Source organism: Pseudochaenichthys georgianus, chromosome 10 (assembly GCF_902827115.2).
Source record: "Pseudochaenichthys georgianus chromosome 10, fPseGeo1.2, whole genome shotgun sequence".
Classification (NCBI taxonomy): Eukaryota; Metazoa; Chordata; class Actinopteri; order Perciformes; family Channichthyidae; genus Pseudochaenichthys; species Pseudochaenichthys georgianus.
In genome coordinates, this window is record NC_047512.1 from 32,957,886 (window position 1) to 32,982,037 (window position 24,152).

The 24,152-nt window shown below is 42.4% G+C and overlaps 1 protein-coding gene and 1 long non-coding RNA gene across 2 annotated transcripts in view; both read right to left on the reverse strand.

Annotated features, from left to right (window-relative positions):
* The window catches only part of pigg (phosphatidylinositol glycan anchor biosynthesis class G (EMM blood group)), a 123,287-nt gene extending 100,901 nt beyond the window's left edge, over positions 1-22,386 (reverse strand). Inside the window, exons 1-5 of the mRNA XM_034092573.2 lie at positions 21,971-22,386; positions 21,569-21,774; positions 12,471-12,680; positions 10,447-10,635; positions 2,008-2,146 (exon numbers count right to left, since the gene is read on the reverse strand). Coding sequence (XP_033948464.1) covers positions 2,008-2,146; positions 10,447-10,635; positions 12,471-12,680; positions 21,569-21,774; positions 21,971-22,124 — 898 coding nt within the window. The 5' untranslated portion in view covers positions 22,125-22,386. The remainder of the gene's footprint in view (positions 1-2,007; positions 2,147-10,446; positions 10,636-12,470; positions 12,681-21,568; positions 21,775-21,970) is intronic.
* A 564-nt stretch (positions 22,387-22,950) lies between these two features.
* Positions 22,951-23,282, reverse strand: LOC117453678 (uncharacterized). The gene is made up of 2 exons (XR_004552923.1): positions 23,230-23,282; positions 22,951-23,148 (listed from the first exon to the last, which is right to left on the reverse strand). It is a non-coding gene; the product is annotated as an uncharacterized lncRNA (long non-coding RNA).
* Positions 23,283-24,152: the final 870 nt, after the last annotated feature.

Below are 24,152 nucleotides of genomic sequence, written 5' to 3' on the forward strand. Positions count from 1 at the left end.
AAAATCAAACCTTACCGTTATTTCGACAGAAAGAACGGTGAGGCAGATTACAATATTAACTGGTGTGTTAATATTGCTCAGTCTTCTTGCAAAGCAAAAAAAGTAACCGGCAAGCGCCCGTCGACCGAATGTTAGCTTTGGGTTCAGTCTGTGGACCGTTAAGCTAGCCCGGTTACTGATAATTCGAGATGTGCTCTGAAGCGAGAAGAGGTGTTTGAATGACGCTGCGTCGTAGCGCAAGCTACTTAAAGGGTGGGTGGATTCCTTGACGTTGACGTCAAGATCACCAGCCAATCAGGATTGGCGTAATGAGATTGATGCTTCCGTTTGCATACGCGTTGAGGCGCATCCCATAGTGAGACATCGAACGGAGTGTTATGAATGAGAACTGTAAAGGATTAACATGATGGACTATAAATACATACAAAAATCAGGGCATAAAAAAATCTCAAAAATAGACTTGGCTGAGAGAGAAGCAATTATCACCATCACACTTTCACACTCCAACACATTCATCACTCCAAAATGGAGTTCTGATCAGGAGTTTCTATTTGCGCTTCATCGAGGTGACACTTCCTCGCTGAAATTAATGGAAAGTTATGTGTAAGCATGAAAGAAAATGTTTCCTGGTTACAAGTTTATTTTCACTGATTTACATTTTCCAGTCATTAATAAAACTCTATCTGCAGAAGGATGGACAAGTGGACAGAAATAACGCCTTAAAGTACTAATGCAGGGTCCGTGAACTACCTTCTGCGGTGGCGATTGGCATGCTTGCATAATTGACATCTCCAGGTGCTCCTTTGCTTGGTGCGCATCCTTAAAATTAAATAAACCGGACCTTTTGAGGGGTCCTTGACTTTATGAACGGGGGGGGGGGGAGGAGGTGCGCTAGTGAGCACGCAACAGGGTTACTGTGCGGAGCACATAAAGCAGACCCTTCACGCGATAGCGAGGGGTAGAGCGAGGGATCGCAGATGCCGTCATGCTCGTGGACGGATTAAAACAATTAAATCTAAATAGCTCGCGTATTATACTTTGGCGGCCGTTAATATACCTGGGCGGGCCAGGCTATCTTACCAGTTCTTATGCAACTCGCAAATATCTCTCTTTTCTATCTCTCTCTTTTCTCTCTCTTCTCTCTCTCAATGTTGGTGCGCAAATGCGCCTTTTTTTAAATGATCCGGTGCTCTTTTTTGGCGGGGGGTGCGCATGCGCACCTGCGCACCAGTTATGTGCAGCCCTGGTTATAGGTGTTTGTGCATGTTAATGGTCTGCAAAGGCTAAAATCCCAAAGTTCCCTCCAGAGGGAGTTTCTCTCCCACAGACACCCCATGTGCCTTAAACGCCTTGATTGTAGTCCTTTGTTTACTTCCTTGACAGAGTGACATCACTATGTAACACTCGCACTTCTATTTGCTAGCTCTCCAACACCTTTTACGTGAATGCAACCAATCAGAGCAGACTGGGCTCTGGTTTCAGACAGAGGGTGAAAAGAAGTGCTGCAGTACAGGTAGTATGAGAAAAATAAAGAGCTTTTTGAACATTAAAGCATAAAGCAATAATAATAATAATAATACTACATGATAATTATATAGCGCTTTTCCTTGTGCTCAAAGACGCTTTAAAATTAGGGTTTATTAGAGGATCAGGATATGGCACTGACTTTAACTGATACTATTTTGTTGCTTTTGTTTTTCTGCTGCCTCCACCCACAGCAGTACATTGCTTAGCTTCTTGCTGGTACTAATATCTGTTACTCCAAACAAGGGGGGGGTATCCATCTACTGTAGGGAATACACTAACTATGGATAAGAACCTCATACAACCCCACTTCAAACATTCCCAATTATCGCTTTTGTTAGATATATAAAATCACGTCTTGTCCACACACTTCATGACTCTGCATGTTGACAGGCTGAAGCTGTAATGGTATCACCGCCCCCCCCCCCCCCCCGCCACACAGAATCTGCCCACAGCTTATTTAAGCAAAATTAGACAGTTTACCTTTTCTTTTGAAAGCCGGACTTAAGAGCACCAGGGGCGTATTGATCTCCGGCTCGGAGGATCCTCCGTGGCTGCCGGTCTCCGACATGCCGTGGTCCCCGCACAGCACCAGCAGGTAGGGCAAGGACCCCTCGGCCTCCTGGGGGACACACACACCAACGTTAATGCACTCCTACTGTCTGTGATCTGTGAGTGAAAAACCTCAAAGCTCAGAGGAGTGAATCATTCAAGGATGGCACCAAATGAAAAAAAAAAAGAATATCCAGTGTGGATGTCACTGGGTCACATGGAATGAAAGCCACTTTTTGAGACTTTTCAAGAAGAATGATTTATAAGCAATATAGGTATTTTCTACTTGTCCAATGTAGTAATACAATGTACAATGCTGCATTGATTTGGAGTCACTGGGTTCTCATGACATGAAAGCTCAAAAAAGAGGAAACGTTTTAATTAACAACAGCTGAATTTCAATAACACTATTCGTATAAAATATAAAAATCACGAAAATCCAAACAAAAGAGGTAAGCCCACCCCTCCAGTGTTGAGATACAATGTTGCTGGAGTCTGGGAAAGGGAACAACTGGGGGGAAACCTTTGAAAAAAAAATTGATTGATTGATTTTCTTAACAATATTGTAATTCTGCATGAATTTGGAATCATTAGGTCACATGTCATTAAAGCTGATAAAGAAACTTTGGAATATTCAAAACAACATTCATATGAAATGGTGGAGTAAAATTACTGCTGCTGGGGGAGTTTTGATGTTCTCATAATGTTGGAGACATTTAACAGCAGCAGACAAGGAAGGTATTGAATTATTACTCAAGAAAAGGAAGTCCTGACAGACGCTTCCTGACTTTCACTGCACGGCAGCAAACAAACACAGGATGATTCTTTCTGAGGCTGAGAGACTTTGATCTCACCGGGTTCCTCCCCTCAGTGATTCCCTTTCAACTAGACGTCACGACAACCTTCTATTGACTCGACAAGGAGGCATTGTGAGTCACGGCAGAGGGGGCTGATCGGAAAACACGACTGCAGATGTTAACAAAACAAAAGCCAAATCTTACCACACATTACAAAACTCTCAAAAGACTCATCAGTTATAGAGATGTAGCATGTAAAGATACAAATCATTTATTGTGAGCAATTCTATCAACCCTTGATGAAAACACAACCTGAAAGACAGCATAAGCAATGATTTTTGAAAGGCGTAGATCAATTCAAGTCAGACGAAATGTTACTCGCATTGAGGATGACTTTATGCGCACAGACACGCAGAAAAGACCATCGTCAGCATAAGTGTAAATGTAGCTATAGCTAAAGTAAATCGAATGCTGTTGATCCAAAGCCAAACTGAGCCAGCGTGCTCTCAGCTGAGCCCTTATATCTGTTACTCACTCAGCAAAGACTGCCCTCTGTCCTACATCTTACCTGTTGGATGCTTGTTATAAACATCATTGGACACATCGGACCCAAAAAAGGCTGGTACTAAACACCAGTGAGCCCCCACACTGATGTGTGGGGGCTCACTGGTGTTTAGTACCGGCCTTTTTTGGGTCCCATGTGTTGGATAGGGAGTTGTTGCTATAGGAGTTGTTGTTATAAACAACAACTCCTACAAAAGATCCTTTCAGTTTACCCTTATTGCAACATGTGAGCAGTCAATTGCTCAGATTACAATTGAAACAATTGCAGATAGCCTGGCACTTTGGTGAAAGGTGCTGCACCAGTAAACAAATGCAGGAAATGTCAGAGTTTACCTCTGTCCTCGAAGGATGAAAAGCACCAGGAGCTTTTAGGGAGACTTTTTCCCCACTTGATAAGAAAAACTTTTTTGAAAACCAATACACAAGGTACCATGCATGCTGAATTCAATAACTCATGTTCTTCATAAGCAAGCCAAAAAAAGAACAAGCCTAATGGTTTCCATTTTTACTCTGAAATCTTGCCTCTCCGTCTGGTAAATCAGTGATTACAACCAACAGGTACTTTACCGTAGGGGGGGTTCTTGGAAAGCGGCCATGCAGGATGTGTGGAAAGCTTGCCAAATTAACTGAACTTAAAAATACTAAATGTAATTAGTTTAAAGACAAATAAAGTCCACATATTATTGTTAGGAACAGCCAAATAGGAGTTTTAATTGGTGTTAATTTGATCTTCAGAAGTTTTAGAAAAACCAAAAAGCTGCCCTTCAACCTCAATTGGTTAAAATAGCAACTATTAGCATCAAGAAGTGGCATTTGCTAGCTTAAAAATAATTAATAAATAGTCCAAAATATATATCTTAAATAATGGACCTTTGTTGGAATTTAGATGCAGCAGTTTTGTAGACTCTTATTTTACTTTTACATTCATTAGCCGTGTTTCCCCCCTCTCATCATGTGCAACATCTTGTAAGATCACTGTCTAATGGACAAGCTATCGCCGTTAGCCAGGAGTTGGCTAGAATATCTGAAGTGAAGTTTACCGAGCTTTATAGAAACAAGGCTGCATCAGGATACATATCTGACGACAATGCTTCCATCGATGGCTTCCCGACTGTTACATGGATGTATAATAAGAACTGGATACAGTGTCGGAGGCGGGGTCTTGTTCCTTCCTATGAGAGCTCATTGGCGCAAGAGGACAAAATGGCCCAACTTTTGAGAGAGCGAAATGTCACAGATTACCCATCATGCCTAGCTGTCAGAGCAGAAAAACCCATATGTGCGCTCACAGAGCTTGCGCCCCTTAAGCCCCGCCCCCCGAGCGCCCACTCTCGGCTCAGTAGAATGAATGGACAGAGAAAATAAATCTAGATTCGGCTTTTAGTGCATTTCACAACTTTAAGGACCTAATGATTATAATAAGGGCTATAAAATAGTTCATACGTGGTAGTTTATTTTTTTAAATGACCCGCTGATTTACAGACGTCTCTTTCCCAATGTTAGTCAATGGGAAAAAGTATTTCTGGGCCCAGTGACATCACGGACTGATACGGAAATTGTAGTACCGCCGTTTGGACACAACGAATATTTTCATCAGAGTCCGGTGGACTTCCTGGGGGCTTGGACTGTTAGGGGAACTTTTCCATAACAGTGTTTCCATCTACACGATTCCATCTTTTCCATCAATGACTTCCGGACTGTTTGGGCTGACAAGGATTGCACCGAGAGCTTCACCATGTCTTCAACATGAGCGTGAGTCTTCAGAGGGTCTCTGTGCTGTTGAGGACGCCCCGCCTGTGTCTAAGACGCTGTGTGCCTGTGGCTACAAATACTTGTATTGCAAATTTGAACTTCAACTGATATTTGTATAAATATTTATTTATTTTAACTGCACAAAACCTTTATTTTCTAAACTACTAACGTTTATTGATTAATATAATTAACGCTGTAAAATATAACATAGGGTATGAACCATGCGTGCGAATGAAAGGATATTTACATTATCTCCTCTGATAGAGTAAAGCAGTCAGGGTACGTCAGAAAAAAACAGGAACCAATGTGGTACATGTACAATTGCTTTTAGAAAAACGTTGCCGAGTTATAATATAACATATGACTCAATAACAGGAGAATATTCAGGACTTTCGTGAGCATAGATTATTACAAGAAAGAAGAACAACAATAGAGATAACACACTCTACACATTTTAACATTTAATTTCTCTACTTTCTCAGATTACATGGAACTCTGCCGGTCAGGTTTGGGACGTTTTGCACTTCAAACACTTAAAGCAGCAGCCAAACCTTATACATCGGAAATATCCAGAAGAGAAAATTGAGGCCATGTGATCTCCATTAACACAAAGGTGTGATGGAGGTCTTTATGAGCGGCAGGTCCTGCTTTCCAATCATGTTTTAATGGAGTGTTTTGCGTGCGTCCACTCTGCAGGTAGACCATGTCCCTGCCCCTAAATGAACTCCCTGAAATAGCCCACCCGTATTACATTACAACAGAAACGTTGAGTGGATTACTACCTCGCTTTCTCCATCACTGCAGCAAGAACTATGATTCGTTCCACCACTGGAGGATGAAGCAGCAAAAAGTCAGCCAACATGTAAGAAGGCATGTGGTTGTAGAGAAAATAGAGATGTGTAGAAGCTTCTAAAGGTATCCCCAATGGGATGTGTCTATTTTTAGGTGGCTCTGCTGCAGTAGAAAAGAACAGCCACAGCTTTTTAATGTGACGAGATACATTCAAAGAGTGAACTTGGAGCACATATGGGGCTGCCACTGCCCAAAACACACAGATGTCGCCTTGAGCATTCAGAGACAGGACTTAACAAGACGGAAGAAAATACTTTAGGGGGACGTGGTGAAATGTTACATCGACATTTCCCATTCACTGTCTTTTGGAAAGAGGAAAAAGCCTACAGTCGTATCTGCAATTGGGCTTTTTTTCCATTCAAGAGATGCTAAAGGGTTGAAGGGAGATTGTACGCCCGTGCTGACATGACTTGACAATCTAAATACGAGCTAAATGACAAACGAAACGATGCCCATTAACAACACACACACAGGATACAAAGACAATATGCATGCGCAGCTGTTGGGCCGCGGCGGAGGAAACAAAGCCCCAGGACTTGCAAACTGATCAGAGACGAAATTAAAGATAACAGCGATGCTTAACAGTTTATTAAATCTCTGTGGTTGCTGCGACAGATAGTATAATAACTGCCGGAGACAAATTATCTGTGTAATTAAACGACAATCCGATCATGCTGAAAAAAACTTGATAGTATCACATTAATATATTGATCATTACTCGAGATTTGCATATTTTATTTATTTGCTATATATTGACATTAGGGGTGTAACGGTTCACAGAATTCACGGTTCGGTACGTACCTCGGTTATGGGGTCACGGTTCGGTACGGGTTCGGTACAACAAGAAAAAGCAACAAACAAAAGTTTCAGTTTAAAAATAAGGAACTCTAACATTTTGAATAATTAACTGTATTACACTGTTAAAAACAAACCACAGCCCAGATTATCTATAATGGCTGATGTCAAACAAAAAGGTTCAATAAACTGTAAATCTAAAAAGAATGTCTTGAAAATATTACATCATAAATAATAAGAAATTGTTTCAAGAGCGCATAGCCGTTGAAATATATATGCCAATAGCTTCCGTTATTTATTTTGGTCTCACGGCTTTCATGTCTAGTGGCTTCTTAAAAACAACAGGGATAAGCTGTTGAACTGCTGTTGTCTTTTGCCGGGCTCCAGTGATTGGCAAATCTGGGTGACAACGCCGACACACCGTCCACAGGGATGCCGAAATGTTCCCACACAGCTGATTTAAAAGAAGCAGGTGGGTTCTAGCTCCTGTGTGTCATCTGAAATCGCCATACTAACTTTTTTTCTTCTTGTATTTTGTTGGTTTTGTTGTGTTTCTTCTTGTTCTTCTTTTGTTGTTTAAGGGCGGCTGGCAAACAGTTTATAGGCGCAATAACGCCCCCTGGATTATAAATTCGTCGTGTGACTGCATGTGCCGAACCGTGACGGTACGGGACAAATACGGATACCGTTACACCCCTAATTGACATGTATTACTATTATGAAAACTCCTAAAATCTTTTTGGAAATAATAATTTACTACAAAAACTGTATAGTTTAGTTGAGTGGATTTTAAAGTTGAAAGAAAGATATATATATATATATATAGAATGATACAAAAAAAATATGAAGCAGCACTAAAGCCACAGAGCAAATCAGTCTGATTCATTTTCAGAATTGAAAATTAGAAACCAAGCCAGTACATTCGAATATAGTGAGTAAACAATAGAAAGGTAAAAACTATAAAAACCTTTAAACCTAGCTTATGATAATCTACTCTTTTTAGCAACTGTCAATAGATGTATTTACATTGTGTATTCTAATATTATTTGGATGTATTTCAGAGTTTTTTTTTTATTTGTTCCATTCATGACAACTCCGCAAAAGTGTTTGTTCTATGTCACACAGGCTCCGCCCTCTACTGGACTCTATGGGTACTACTCTCATCAATGATACGCGAGCATTCACACACTGAAGTTGCATAAACGTAGCCGGCCAATCGGGGCGAGCCTACCTGAATGCGCGCGCAGGCCCACAGTATATAACGCCTCCTGACTGTCATCCTTTTCTCTTCAGCGAGCAGGACAAACCGTTATGGATTCGCCACTCCTATTGCCCCGGCCCTGTCCTTCGTGCCCTGGCTTAATAGCGGGCACCGATCCCCACCGCTTCTGCTTTGAATGTTTGGGGCCTGACCAGGCCGTGGACGGTGTGAACCATTTTCCGTCCTGCAATGGCTGCCGGATGCTCCCACGGCTCAGACGCCAGCACCGATTGGAGCATTTCCATGCACACTACGTCTCACCGGATGAGGCGGAGGACCAGGTGGAGCTCGATGTGGTGGAGATGGAGGACCAGGATGTGGCCGGGGAGGTGCCGTTCACGTTCACCATTCCGGCGGGCCGGGCGGCTCCGTTTGTCGAGGAGGAAGATGACGAGGACTTTTCGTTGTCGGGCGCATCCGGGTCCGGCGTCCATGAGGGTCCACCGCCCGTTTCTTTTATCTGGACGACCTCATAGTCATGGCCAGGTCCAGGGAATGGGCAATGTTTCACACAGCCCAATTGATCCTACACCTAACCAAGTTGGGATTTGCGATTAATTGGAAGAAGAGCAGTCCCATACCTCACCAGCAGGTGGAGTATCTGGGGATTTTGCTCGATGCAGGCAGACTACGTGCCACCCTGTCAGAGAGCAGACAGGCATCCTTGCAGACTGCGACAGGGGGCAACGGTGACGGCTTTGACCATCATGCAGACTCTGGGTCCCATGGCGGCTGCTCACCTCGTGGTACCGCTGGGGTTACTGCATATGCGTCGCCTGCAGAGGTGGTTTGCCGGCCTTCGTTTAGATCCCAAGAGGCACAAACGACATCTGGAGTGACATCTCAGTGGAGGGCAACCTCTGATACTAGGGGTCCCCAAAGCATATGCGGAGGGGAACTCCAATGGGGCGGGTTACCTCCTACATCACGGTGTTCACAGATGCATCCGTGACAGGATGGGGGGGGACCTGCCTAGAGAGAGCTATAGGTGGTGGCTGGCCTCTGACAGAGACTCAGCACATCAACCTTCTAGAGCTGCGGGCAGTAGTGTTGGTCCTACAGCACTTCGAACCCTTACTACAAGGCAAACATGTGCTGGTGAGGAGCGACAACCGCACCACAGTGGCGTATATCAACAGGCAGGACGGAGACGCTCCGCCGCCTTGTTGAGCAAGGCGGAGTACCTGTGATTGTGGGCTTCAGAGAATGTGATGTCTCTGAAGGCCCTCCACATCCCGGGGGGGGGGGGCCCTGTCGACAGGCGGGCCCCTGCCAGACGAGTGGATGCTTCACCCGGAGGTGGTGAAGCAGATCTGGGCCCAGTTCGGGAAAGCGGAGGCGGACCTGTTCGCCAACCGGCGTTACCCACTCTGGGCCAGGCTCCTAAGAGGGACATGCTGAGACAGAGGGGACTGTCTGACGAAGTTATTCAGACTATCCAGGCAGCAAGAGCAAGATCCACCACAGCCTGTTACAGGCCGAAGTGGTTGGGATTCCAGCAGTGGTGTGAAGAAAGGAGTCTTGAGCCCCTATCCTGTACGCTGGGCTCTATTCTGTCCTACTTACAGATACTGGTGGACAGGGGCCTTGCTCATTCCACAATTAAGGTGTATGCAGCAGCCATCTCGTCCTGCCATGAGGGATTTGGCGGCAGGTCAGCCTTCAGTCAACTGGGCGCTGTCTCCTGACCCCCTGCAAAAATAAGCGGTGCATGCCTCCACCCCGCAATGGGATCTGCCGTTGGTGCTCGAGGCTCTGGTCACAGAACCATTTGAGCCTCTGGAGCTCTCCTCCCTGAAGGCACTGTCATTGAAAACAGCTTTGCTGCTTGCCTTGGCTTCGGCCAAGAGAGTGTCCGAGCTGACCGCTCTGTCGGTGCACCCTCCGGGCCGGTGGACTTTTATTACCACTGGCCCCACCATTGTAACCACTGGCCCAAGAGCATTCGTCCAAAAAAATCGACTAATCATCAAGAAAATGAACACATTTGTTGCAATAGTAATTTATGCAAAAACTACATTACTACAACATTTGAATCATCAGTTCTTCCTCATTTTCCTCAATTGTTCATATTTGGTTTATTAAAATAATTATATTGTGGTCATTGTTAAAAAATGTCTGTTATTATTATGAGTATTATTATTTATAGTAAATAAGGTATAAATGAGATAAAATAAATTAGCTGATTGAGGTTTCGTTTATGCATAGGGTAGATTATTTTAATTACATTTCCTTTTTTGTTTTGTGTATTTTTTACATTTTGGATTTGCTTGGAGAGCTATTTTTAGAACATGCCCCGCGGGCGACTCACGTGTTGGTTACCCCTGGTTTAGGACAACAAGAAATTACCTTTGAAATGAGGGCACTGTGAATCTTCTTCAGGATGTCGTCCATCTCCATCAGTTTGGGCTGGATGAGCGAGCTGTGGGGTCCGCTGATGTGGCCGATGTGGTCCAGGCCCAGATAGTGCAGGATCAGAATGTCCCAATCGTCTCTCTTCAGGGTACTATCCAAGTGACGGGTCACATTGTTGTCAACCTACATGGAGACGTGATGAAAGATAGACATTTACTGATCGAGAGGATTTCAACTGAAAACCAATTAATGTTGGAATTATTCAAAATCGCCCCCGAGAGCAAACAAAAGTTAAGCTGAGGGGAGCTTTACTCAAGCTGCGATAGAGTCTGATAATTATCTGATTATCATCAGGCAAATATTACAACACGTTTGTGAATTGATGAGCAGCTTTTTATGTGAACTCATCTCTGAGCCTCCCTGGTTGCTCATTTGGCTTCATCTCTTTCATGGAGATAACTTTTGTAGGTAATGCTGTGACTGAGTCCTTTCTAGATACACAAAGCATGTTCCTCATAATTCATAAACCACTGCTTAATTATTAATTAATACCAGTGATATAAAGTAACTAAGTACATTTACTCAAGTACTGTACAATTTGACTTGAATATCTCCATTTTATGCTACGTTGTACTCCACTACATTTCAGAGGTAAATACTGTACTTTAACTCCACTAAATGTATTTAATAACTGTAGTTACTTTACAGATGTGGATGAATGATGTGAAATATAATCAAGTGTTAAATCAGACTTTAGTTCCACCTGGAGTAAATTCACAAGCTACCCTGCAGTCTACAAAGTCAGTCGAACTAGCTGCACCTTTACCAGCTTTGAGAACACTTTGATCAATCATTATAAAACATATCATATATTCTGAAATGGACCAATCTGCATAATGAGTACTTTCACTTTTGGTACTTTAAGTATATTTGTGTTGCTAATACAACAAATAGTACTTTTACTTCAGTCACATTTTGAATGCAGGACTTTTACTTTTAACAGTATTCCTACACTTTGGTACTTCTTCTTTTACTCAAGTACAAGTTCCGAGTACTTTTTCCACCTCTGATTAATACATTATTTACAGTCTTCTTCGTACTGGGTTACAACCAAGCAGCAAATCTTTGGTGTCGTAAATTGAAGTTGAAACTGCAGTTCCTCTAATGGCCAATTGCTGCTTGCTCAATTTGAAGTTGTTTACATTTTTAGATAACACACCAGTGCATAATTAAGGGCTTTGAGGTCGCTTTGAGTGACAGGAAGTTGCAGTCACAGGTGGCATAGCTGCTAGCTAGATCTTAGCTCCGCTAATTTAGGTCGCTGAACATTCAAATATTGGACAAAGAGTATGGCTTTTATTGTGGTTAGTTGTTATAACAGACCAATTTAGAAGTTACAGTATTTTCTGAATTTGTAAATGTACTTTATTTGGTATGCACTCACCATTCCTGTTTTGCTTAGCTTTGCTTCTTGTCCTAAAACACTTTAAGGAGTTGGCTGCAAATTAGTTCAGATAAGTATGTAACTTAAACAAACAAGCCTGTTTTTAGCATTTAAATTAATGCCACAGTTAACATGAATTCAGAACGCATCTTAATAACTTAACTACTACTGGTTTTAGTGGGTAACTTTAAGCTTTTGTAATGCTCACAGTATCGCTTCTGTTGCGCTCCACACTATTCTCCAAACAGTTCTGGATCCAAAAAACCAAGATGGTGATGGCAAAATTGACTAAATCAAGGCTTCAGAATCAGATCAGTAGTACAAACCAATGGAGGACATCGTGGGAACTACATCCACTTGTTATATGCAGTCTATGTTTATGATATTGTTAAAAAATACACTTTTCTATGAGAACTTGAGCATAAATGTAGTCTCTTGCATTTTGTTTGGTTTAACGATTTCTCACCATTTTCAAAATTCCTGGTTCCTATTTGCCATCACTTGCTTTCACGGTCCTTTGATCACACAAGCATAGAACCACAACATTTACCAAGACTGATGGGCTGACACATACCTCCGTGTAGTCGGATACGAAGAAGGAGGTGGTGCCATCGTGCTCCATGAAGTGTTTGGGGAAGAGGCGCACCCAGGTGTCATCCCCGTAGAAGACCATCCTCTTCCCTGCTGCTTTGGCTTGCCAGATGAGGTTGTCTTCCAGCAGTGCCGGAGAATTCAGGTTCATTACCACATCAATGAAGCCTGGGATAGTGCCAGTGGTGAGAGCCTGGGGAGGGATATGTTTCTGTCATTGTACTATGAACAATAATTATCTTTTAATGGTGTTGCACAACCTTGCAGTTTCATCATATTAATCCAGCTAATTAAGGCTTGAAATGGAGTGCAGTGTTCATTAAAAATATGTTTTTTTATGATCTTCAAAAATAAAACAAATCCCATTTAATCTGCTTGGTCACTATGTCAATCTAACATTGGAAAAGCAAACTACGTCCCACATCCTAAAACCAATTTTGCTGCCACAAATGGAAAGCTGAACCAGGTAGATTGATGATATATAGGAAGTACAGTTTCGACTGATTTCATCATGGAATGTGAAATAAAACAACACTGGCCCCCATTTGACTGACAAGGAAACAAAGCCAGTTTTGGAAGTCAGGATAGAGCTTGGTGCATCGCCGAGGGCGGAGTACAAAGGCCTCGTCTTTATGCATTGAAGCAGACGCGAGTATGCAGATACTGGCAGAAAACGCTGTTATTCAAACCGCCTTCGAGTTGGAGCACAGCCCGAGATCTCGTGGGACCCTCGAGACTCCAGGAGAAAATCAGAGGTGACCGGCCTAAAAGGGTCCAAGTTTTACAGGAAACTGCCAAGGGAGCTGGGAAAGTAATCTTATAAATGACTTCTTTAAACAGAGTTGTATCTGTTTTATTGGCGATGCATTTGTCCTTATATTCCCCTGTTTCAAAGATCACATCTGGGTATTTTATTCCTCTTAGCAGTTTTTATATAATATATTGAATGTTTGCTTCCACACTTTGTAGCTGTAGGATTACTGTGGGACTCTAACCACAGCTACGATGAGGATACTTTAAAGGTGCAAAGGGGAACAGCAATAAAGTAAAGGTTTTTATTTGCGATCACATTTCAATATACCAACGACAATAACGCTGCATCAATTTGCGTCTTGATTTACGGTAGAAAAGTTATTCTCCGTCACGTTGAAAGGTTTGTGTCTCCTACTTAGAAATTAAAACTCGTAAACATCCTTTGCGCCAGAGAGAGAAGCCTCTCAGCAACTAGAGCTGAAATGTGAAGCCGCATCTCCAAAGCTTTGTTCCTGAGCTCAATTATTTACCACTTCCTTCCGTGTGATTGTTTTTCGCTCCTGCCAGTGCAGATGCTTGTTTCAGGGAGAGATGGATGGTCCCGCTTCAAAAGCCTTCTCCTCTTTCTGCCGGTTCACTCTCAGTGTGAGGTCCCTCGCCAATAATAGAGATAGTCTGTCCGGTGAAACCAGCGCTTCGGCCCTTTGTAGCCAAACTGCTAGAACATGTTGCTGTTATGCAGTAATAAACACAGCGGGAGGCATATTGGTGGAGCTGTGTCTTCTGCAAAGATAACAATCAGCTCGATTCAAAAGTTCACAGTTTTAAAAAAAGGCATTCCATTTCTCCAGATGCCAAAAAAAACATTGTGAATCTGCCCGAAGGAATCAGTGACACATCAACATACTAACTCCTGGCTCACAGTATGGGTCGAGGCTCGTGATGTACCTCTGCTTGAATGTCAAATACGATATCAGAAGGGTTTATTGACACACTCTAGCACAGATATGAAAATGTTTAAAAGGTGCCAAAACACAGATGGAAGATGCCGTGATTTCCACTGGCAAAACATATATTTTGGTTTTCTTTCACTTACTTCTGAAAGCTTAAATGCTTTAAAATATCCTTAAAGTATTATTTCCATTATTGAGGGAGAAAGGTTCATCCTTATCGCAAAGCCAATTTGTGTTTGAGTGCCGTTTCATTTGTGTTTCTATATTGTCTATATTAATTGTTTAGTCTAGAGAAATGTTCACCCAAAAGTTTTTCAAAAGTCCAAAAGTGTTTTGTCCCAAAGACTTTGACTTCAATATGACATAAAACAATCCTGACAATTCTACTTGAAAATAGATTTCTGTCAATTGACTATTTGATAAGTCAACTAATCTTTTTGAGGTCTTCTTCTCCAGTCTTATTATCAAATAAAAGTTATGCGAGTAATATTACATTAATGTTATTTAGCTTACAAACACTTCAATAGCGAAGACATTGCCCACTATAGCAATTTAGTGTTAAGTATCTTGCACAAGGAGACTTCAACAGGTAGACAGGCAGGGCTGGGAATCAAACCGCTGACCCTCTGATTGGTAGACTTTCATTAAGGCCCAGCTCCACAGTCGCCACATTTACACTTTACCATTCATGAACTTGGTCTTCTGTTTGTTTACCACCCGGGAAGATACTAGCTCTCCAAACAGCCACATTGCTGCTGCTGTTAGGATAAATGAGTTCATTGTCCAAATCCACCAACTCTGTAATGTCCACTGACTGCTGTGCCAGTTTGGCTCGACTGGCCCCCGTGTGAATACAGGACTGGGGGAAGAAACCCCACTTCCTGCCGTGGTTAGAAAGAGCGAGGAAATTGGAACCATTAAAAAACCACAGGGTTTCCGAGTTTCTGGCATAACAACTGTTTGCTGCCTGGCCTTTAATGAAAAATAGCCCATTAACAAGAAACCAGATACGAAAAGTGTGTGTCCTCAATGGAATTCCCTACCATTGCCATGTTCATTATATCAATGAATTAGATGTTTTCTGTGCTGTAAAGTAGTTTTATTTCATTCCGTTTTAGATATCTGCCTAATGGTTTTTCTCTCTTTTTTGTTACTTACTTTTTTTCTTCTCCTTTTTTTCTTCAACGTGGGCTTATATATTTGCCAAAGGAAATGAGAGTAATGATGAAAAAGCTCTATGGTGACTTCAGTAAAATAAACGTATTAGTAGCAAAATCGGCTGACCGGTACAGTATGTGTGCATGATGCTTGTAACTTTATTATGAGACAGTGGAGGGAGTTTTAATGCGTGTGTGAATGGATGGCCGTGGGATAATGATTTAAGTTAGTTGGCTGTGTCATAGCAGTTAATTGGGTGCAATGCAGTGATAGTGGGCAGAGAGTGGCAGATGGTGTGCACTGCCACCTACATGCACTGGTGTGTCACTACATCTTAATGCTGTGATGGAAAATGTTATGCTTGTGATAGGGAATAACACAGTGGCAAGAGAAGTACTCAGCACTGTTACTTAAAGATCCTTTCCTTAAGTGAATGTAGAAATATTGAGGTCTTAAAATTCTCCAGTAAAAGTCTTAAAATAAAAATTGTATTTAAGTATAATTACAGAGGTAATATAAAGACATCGTAATCAAAAGTAAAATTCATACTAATACGGAAAACATTATTCTGTTTTTCATGTCATAATATTTGAATGTTTGTCAAAGCTGAGCCAATTTTAGTTACCGTAATAAAATACTGGGTATTTAATGTAATAACAGCATATGATATAAGCATTTGATTTGTTTTTATGTGTACAAAATAGCTCTTAACTATAAGTGTTAAATACAGGTAGAGGAAACAGTTAAATATGTTTGCCTCAATGGAGTGGAGTAGAAGTATTTGTTGCTTAAAATTGAAATACTCTAGTACATTTGTTACATTCCACCATTGGAATGATACAACTTCTAATGAGCTTTTTTAGTGAGCTTTTCTTGTACTGACAACTGGCCTAAGAAGACAATCAGTGGATATCTTTGCATTTTATTACAAAGGGGTCTAATCCATTACCTCAAATTAAATCCCTCCAACAACCAATCATCCAGTATTTTATTTTTGAGAGGTTTGTCAATATATGAGGAAGTATATGAAGCAGGAACAGATATACATTAGGCTGTTATGCCCTTACCTTCACTATAACTGCCCCTTAAAAGAGATTGAGGGTCCCTTCTGCTCTCAGCAAGATCACAAATCCAACGTGCACGTTTCTGGACAGCTGTAAAAGCACAATTTTTGGTTCCATCATGCCTGTGCTTCTAAATCAGAAACCTTTCATTTTAAACTTATTGATTTTCCCCTCTTCATTACCGTCAACAAATCTTAAGAGATTGTTCACACCCAGAGTTGTTTTTCCCTCAAGGCCCCTTTTCCCTCCATCATCTTCCCTAAACCCTTGGATTATGACGGAACATCTGTCTCCCTGCCATTCCACCTCAATCAGCTTTATCCCATCATCCCTCCTCCTCCTCCTCCTCCTCCTCCTCCTCCTCCTCCTCCTCCTCCTCCTCCTCCTCCTCCTCGACCTGCTTCATGACAGACAGCTCCTCTTTGATTTAATTCTGTTCAAGGGAGAAAGATTTCCTCCATCTGTTTATTAACTTGTGTCTTAAAATGAAATGTGCTTGCATGTACGATTCAATTAATGTGAAAACATATAAAAATAATATTTATTTAGTAGCATTTGTCCACCCGAAATGCGTTAAAGGGGCCTTATTATGCTTTTTGGGGTGTTCCCTCTCCTGTAGTTTGTTATGGGTTTCTGTGCATGTAAATGGTCTGCAAAGGCTTAAATCCCTGTGTTCCCTTCAGAAGGGAGTTTCCCTTCCACAACCTCCCCCCCTGCCTGAAATGCCTCCATTGGACTCCTTTGTTTGCTTCTAACACTCGCCCCTTCTATTGACTAGCACTCTACCACATACGTTAGTAGGCAAAAGGTAGGGACATTACAGACACATCTATAAGGACCCATTTACACGGAAACGGAAACGAAAATGAACCGAATTCGATATCAAAAAAGTCTTCCATTCACACGCAATCGGCTCAATAAACGTGTCCGTCCACACGAGACCGCTCGACCCGCTGGAGACGCTGTAGTATATATGCCGGGCCTGTAAGTGGCGCTGTACTTCCGCCACAAAATACACCAAAGGCAGCAAAGAAGACCTCCCAAGCATGGTTGCCATGGTTGCCCTTCTGTTTTTTTCGCCGGTCAACATGTCCGTTGAAGTTTAAATCTTCCGTACAAAATTTGAAAAGTGCCGGTCAAAAGGTCTTCTTTGTCATTTATTGAGCTTTAAAACAAATTGATAACGACTATATAATAATATAAGAATAATAAACGGAGTCTCTCTTTTCCTCCCCCTCTCCTGACAGCCCGTCAGTATCCGTCTCATGCAGCTGGCTGATCCAGTAATGAGTGACCCGACAGTAAAAATAAACATATTTATAACTAGTTTAAGTAGTTTGAGAGGTAATTAAAATAGCTAAGGGTGATGATCTAACTCGAAGTGTGTGTTTTGCTCCGCTCATCGCTCCATCTCAGCGGGCGGAGCTGCAGGTGATCATGCAGAGCTGCGTGTCTCCGTCAGAAGCAGCTGATCTCTGATCGCTCTCTCCTGTCCGATTAGACTTCACTCGCGTTTATGTCCATATCGATGAAATCTAGCTGGAGGCTCCTGCTGGGTGCACTGTCCTGCGAGATACCGGGACGTGGCTCGAAACACTCGGTTGTTGTTGTTGGCGAAACACATCAGCAATGACGCGGGTGACATGGGGGTGAGCAGGAGAGGTGGGGAGAGGCGGGACTATGGCATATAGGGCGTACACACAGAGCCGTTTGACCCCCCAGAGCGTTCCGTCCGCAGATCTACCCACCTTGGGACCCGTTATCGTTTGCGGGCTCCGTTTCTGCGGTTCGGTTACGGCCTTGTGAACTGCAGCGGATAACACCCGTTCCGTCCCCGTGTAAACAGCGCCTAAGCTGTTGAGCAACCACATCAGAGCCGGCCAGCTAACCAATCAAAGCAGACTGGGCTCTGGTTTCAGACAGAGGGTGAAAAGAGGTGCTGCAGGACAGGCAGTATGAGAAAAATAAAGAGCTTTTTGAACATTGATTAATGGTATGTGGCTGCAACTATTGCTTGTTCAAGTAAAAATATGACCCATTAACTAGGCTTTTCCCTCAAAAATTACAATAGAAAGAATATTCTTTGTTATAGATTAAATGTTTATCTTTGCATTTAGTCATTGGTAAAAAAAAAACATGTGATTTAGGACTCTTAGAAATTACATTAGGCGCATTCACACCGCAGTACTTTTCCCACAAAGGTTCAAGAGAACTTAGTTCATGAGAACTCTTTAGTTCTCATGAACAAAGTACAGATCGCGTTCACACCGGAATAAGTCCCTGGGGGTGGATTAGGCAAATGAAGCCGCTGACCTCACTTCTTCTTCTTCTGCTTTGGGTTTACTGGCAGGCCGCAAACCACTTCACGGCGTATACTGCCGCCCAAAGTCCCCGGCCGGAAGTCACCGGAGTTGGGGAGTGGCTGGGACTGGGCTAATGCTAATAATGCTAATTCGAGGATAATAAAATGGCGGCTTCACAAAACTTTTTGGGAGTTTTACGGGGCGTGGTTTGCATTCCGCCCAGCCAATCAGACATAGGAACCTTTTTCTCCCACGAAAGTCCCTGCTCTCTAGCAGGAAAAGGGGGTGAAATGGTTCTCATGAACTAATTTTAGTTCCGGTGTTCCGGATTAACTGGTTCCCCGATCAACTGGTTGACAGATGTGGAGGCGTGGCCTTCGACTGAAATACACATTTCGATCGCTTCTTCTGTCGTTTACATAAATCTTTTTGTATATTTGGCTGGATAGGAACACTTTGATGCACATTCAGTACCAGTGTGTGAGGTTGTGGTTACGATGGCCATATCCGGACGCGAACAGCGAGGACTACAAAAAGAAAAACGAGTTGACTGGGGATGTCTGTTCAAAACATTGCGAGCTCCAATAAATCATTTAAACCAGCTATTGTTGCCAGACTTATTACTGAATATCGTTCTTAATGTGATACCAAGTCCATCTGAGACCTGTGTACACCTTCAGACAGCCTCCAAGTGAAGCACACGTTGTTTACTCACAGTTTGAAAGCAGCGTGGAGAAGTCTTCAGCTGTGTTAAGCTGTGATCCGCTCGAATAAATCCTTAAAACCAACTATTGTTGCCCGACTTATCACTGAATATCGTTCCTAATGTGATACCAAGTCCATCTGAGACATGTGTACACCTTCAGACAGCCTCCAAGTGAAGCACACGTTGTTTACTCACAGTTTGAAAGCAGCGTGGAGAAGTCTTCAGCTGTGTTAAGCTGTGATCCGCTCGAATAAATCCTTAAAACCAACTATTGTTGCCCGACTTATCACTGAATATCGTTCCTAATGTGATACCAAGTCCATCTGAGACATGTGTACACCTTCAGACAGCCTCCAAGTGAAGCACACGTTGTTTACTCACAGTTTGAAAGCAGCGTGGAGAAGTTTTCAGCTGTGTTAAACTGTGATCCTCTCAGGTAAACTGTGATTCGCCCATGGGAAAATGGGTTAAACTGTGTTACGACTGTGTTACGACATCTACCAGCGATCATGTTTAATATGAAAGACACACACATATACATCCCTTATAAAAACTCCATTCTGCAGCACTCATCCAGATAAGATGTGACTGTTAACTCGTTTTGCAAAGATAGCAGCAGAAATGTCATTGCTGCATGTGCAGGGATATTAGACTTTAAAATGCTGATGGGTCATTAATGTTGGTCTCGGCAAACAATATTAGGAATCCTCTATTCAAACATAATAATTCAGTGTGCATCGACATGAAAATATCAAAAGTTCATGCTGGACTCAAACCCGAGTCCCAACAGCAAAAGTCACTCCAGCCCTGCGCGTTATGAGTGCGCCACGGACACCATTACAAATGTAGACATGTATTTAATCAGTATAAAATAAAATGTTGCTAATATTTTTTACGTCAAAGTAAGATGCTACTAAGACAGTATCATCCTTTGTTGGCTCAGCTTTCAGAAAATATGTTGTTATTGAGAGTGCTCTGATGTTTTTTTCCTGAAATCCTGTTTCTCCTGCAGTTTTTCTTCTTGTTTTCAGCGCTTATCCTGTCCACTATCTCTGACAGTGTCCACCAACACATGCTGCCCTCTCTGACCTGAACCTGCCTGAGCACATTCATCAGACATCGCTGAGGAGGAATCTGTCCAACTTCAGGATGCGTATTGCCTCCAATCTTCTTCCATCTTTAAAACAGCTTGCTGCTGTCAGCACATTTCTGTCCCGTCCCCCCCCGCCATAGAGACAATACCGAGATGCTCTTTTTCCCAGAAAATCACCTCCTTAGCAAAATCTTTCCAGCAGCACTGACAACTAAACGCAGACTTTTTCCCAGGCTGCCCACAGTCTCAGTGTTTCAGCTCAATAACGTTATGCACCTGCAATGTGCTCACTCTTCCCAAACTCAGCCTGATTACTTTATTTGCAATAGGCTAAAAACGTAATGTAAGAACCATTTAGGTGTGTCATAATGTATAGTACATGTTTATGTTGGCAAGACAGTTGTGGTATTTACTGTAGTAACAATTAATTACAATTATAGCGTTTTGTGTAGTTGTGTATGCATCGATGTTTCTTGGCCATAAATGGTAATGGAGTATCTCTCCCACACTCATTGTGCTAAATTAGTATTTTTACTTTTTTCGCTTTGAGTACATTTGAATGATAATACTTACTTACTTTTAATTGTAATGAATATTTTAGTATTTGCCATAGGCGCCATTTATACTGGGGATGCTGGGGACACTTTTGGAAGTGGCCAATTGTGTCCCCAGCACTTTGCATTAGGATCATTTGTTTAAATGTTCTGAAAATAGCATGCACAAAGCATTGTACACTTTGAGAAAGCTTTATTTACACAAGAGAACATGTGCAATCTGGAGGAGTGTTCACACTTTTTGGGTGTATTTCTGGTAACCCAAGTGGTGCAGTTTGGACCTGCTACACGTTTAATATTATGAATAACTGAGAATAGTAAAGCAATTGTTGCTCCCGCTTTGCAGCAGCGTAGCATAGTTACTGTACTAATTGTCAAAAAAAGCATTGCAAGCATATGGATGTACACATATATGTATGTATTGTTTGCGGGGGCGCTTAATGCAGTAGTGTTTTTTAAAATCGGAACACTGCCCGAGTGTCCCACAAACTCCTTACCTTGATCCTGGGCATGGTGACGGTGGGGGGTCTTGCCTTGGCCACGAAGCTGTGTGAGGATCCCCTCTCCACCAGGTGTCGGGTGTAGGGCATGTACATGCGGCCATTGGGTCCAAACACAAAGTCCTCCCGCAGAGCATCCACTAACATTATAACCACCCTCTTAAACAGGGGCTGTGGGAGGCGGGAGGAGTTGGGAGAACTTCCTGTAATACAAAATTAAGTTTAAGAGTTTTGACAGATGACCAACACACATGCACACACGCAGGTGAGTGTGTGTGTGTGTGTGTGTGTGTGTGTGTGTGTGTGTGTGTGTGTGTGTGTGTGTGTGTGTGTGTGTGTGTGTGTGTGTGTGTGTGTGTGTGTGTGTGTGTGTGTGTGTGTGTGTGTGTGAGAGCTCACCTGTCAGCGGCTCCACGGGCAGGTCTGACAGCTTGTTCTTGGATGAGACGGAAGACTTGAGAGGGACAGGGAAAAAACCCCGCAGAAAGAGGGCCACGCCAATCCCCTCAAGTATTAAAATGAACGAGGCAAACACGGACGAGCGAACTTTCATGTTGCTGTTTGACAGACACTTAAAGGGACGGGTTTGTTTGTAAAGATGCTAGCTAGCAAACATGACGCTTTCCACACACTTTACCCAAATATAGGGGAAGGTAGAAAGCCATAACATCCCATTTGAAGATGGAACAACGTATTACAAAGCCACCTAATTCGGTTTTTAATAAACGGACTTTAGACTATATATTAATGGCTGAAATTAACAATACAAACACTAATACCAGTTGGCGCTGTAGCCGTTCATAGTCGCTTCCGCATTGATAGCATGGAACTACGGGTATTACGTAGGGTCAAACAAGATCGAAACTACTTTTTCTAAAGGACAATTTAGATGTATGTTAAGTTCCACTCGTGTGGTCCGTACAGAGATGACTATTTTGTATGGGTGCCTTCTATACACACATAACACGTAAACAAAATGGTCCTTATGTATTTATATTATTATTGTGAATTCATTATTCACTAACCCAGTGTGATTTTGGTGTCTTTTGGACACTGGAAATGACTTTTTAGGCTTAATGTGTCAGGTTACTCCTACCCAACTCTCAAGAATTAACCTTCATAAACCTCACATCGGGCGTTTAATTCTCCAACACACAATATCAATATAATAATAATATCTGTTCTTGTACATATCATATTCTATTTACAGACTTTTTGCACTACTTTGTATTTTATTATATATGTTGCATTGTTGGAGGAGCTCAGGTCAGAAGAATGTCATTGCTATTTCTTCACTGTAGCGTTGTGCATATGAGGATTATAGAACATTTGAAATGCAAACAAAAACATAGATACAAAAAATTTGACATTTCCTCCAGTTTTGACAATTTATTTAAAACACTTTATTCACAATTTAATCATGACTGGCTAAGTAAGTACACACCAAATCCATCACATAGCATAAGTCAATTAATGATATGTTTTCACTTTATATTGCGCTTCCATCTTCTCTTCTTCTCATTACCTTTCCCGACTCAGCTTTTTAGCTTCTTTCCTCATCTCCTCACACTAAAAGACTTCAGAGAATAAAAGTGAACAGATGAGTTATTCATCATTACATTCATTCTGATTTAAACATTAAATACATTGATATTTACCTTTTGCACGAGAGCTTGAGCTTCATACTGCCCTCTCATCTCCTCTCCTCTCTAAAAACAAAAAAATATGTACTGTAGGTCTTCAAATAACTTGTAAACAGATGAGCTGAACTTCCTGAAATCCGGTAATAATATTAGATAACTTGGTTCTTACCTTTTTTGCATGAAAGGTCACACTTAATTCCGCCTCCCACCTCCTCTCCTCTCTATAAGCAAATGTCAAATTACATTAAATAGTTAAAAAGTTTAAGAATAAACACATTACCCTGAAATGTGGAAATAACATTTAACAATTTCATTTATATCTTTTTACTGTGATGCACTTTTTACTGTGACCCCACCTGGGTCCTCTTCTTCATCAGAAGCCGGATGCTCTTCTTCACAGGGACGTTCCCTACCGGCTGAGCCTCCCAGGGTGCAGCAGGTTCAAGAGGCTCACGGGGGCTCTGGAGAGAGGAGCTGGTCCTCTGCCGCCTTCTGAGGGTGATCCTGGTCGGATGAGTTGTCGGCACAAGAGACCAGAAGCAAGAGGAAGAGCTAGAAGAAGAGTTAGAGGAACAGCGAGAGGAGGAGGAGCTAGAAAAAGACAGAGAGAAGGAGCGAGAGGAGGAGCTAGAGGAAAAGCGTGAGGAAGAGCGAGAGGAGGAGCTAGAGGAAAAGCGTGAGGAGGAGCGAGAGGAGGAGCTAGAGAAAAAGCGTGAGGAGGAGCGAGAGGAGGAGCGAGAGGAAGAGCACGGAGAGCTGCCAGAGTCAAGAAGGGAGCCATGAGGGGAACCAGAAGTGGGGGAGGTCCTAGTGAAGGAGCCAAGAGGTGACCTACCTGAAGAGCCAAGGTGAGACTCACCTGGATCTTCAGCGACTCTCTCACTCCACCTGCTGCCAGACTGCTCCCTCCTCTTCATCAGAAGCCTCAGGTTCTTCAT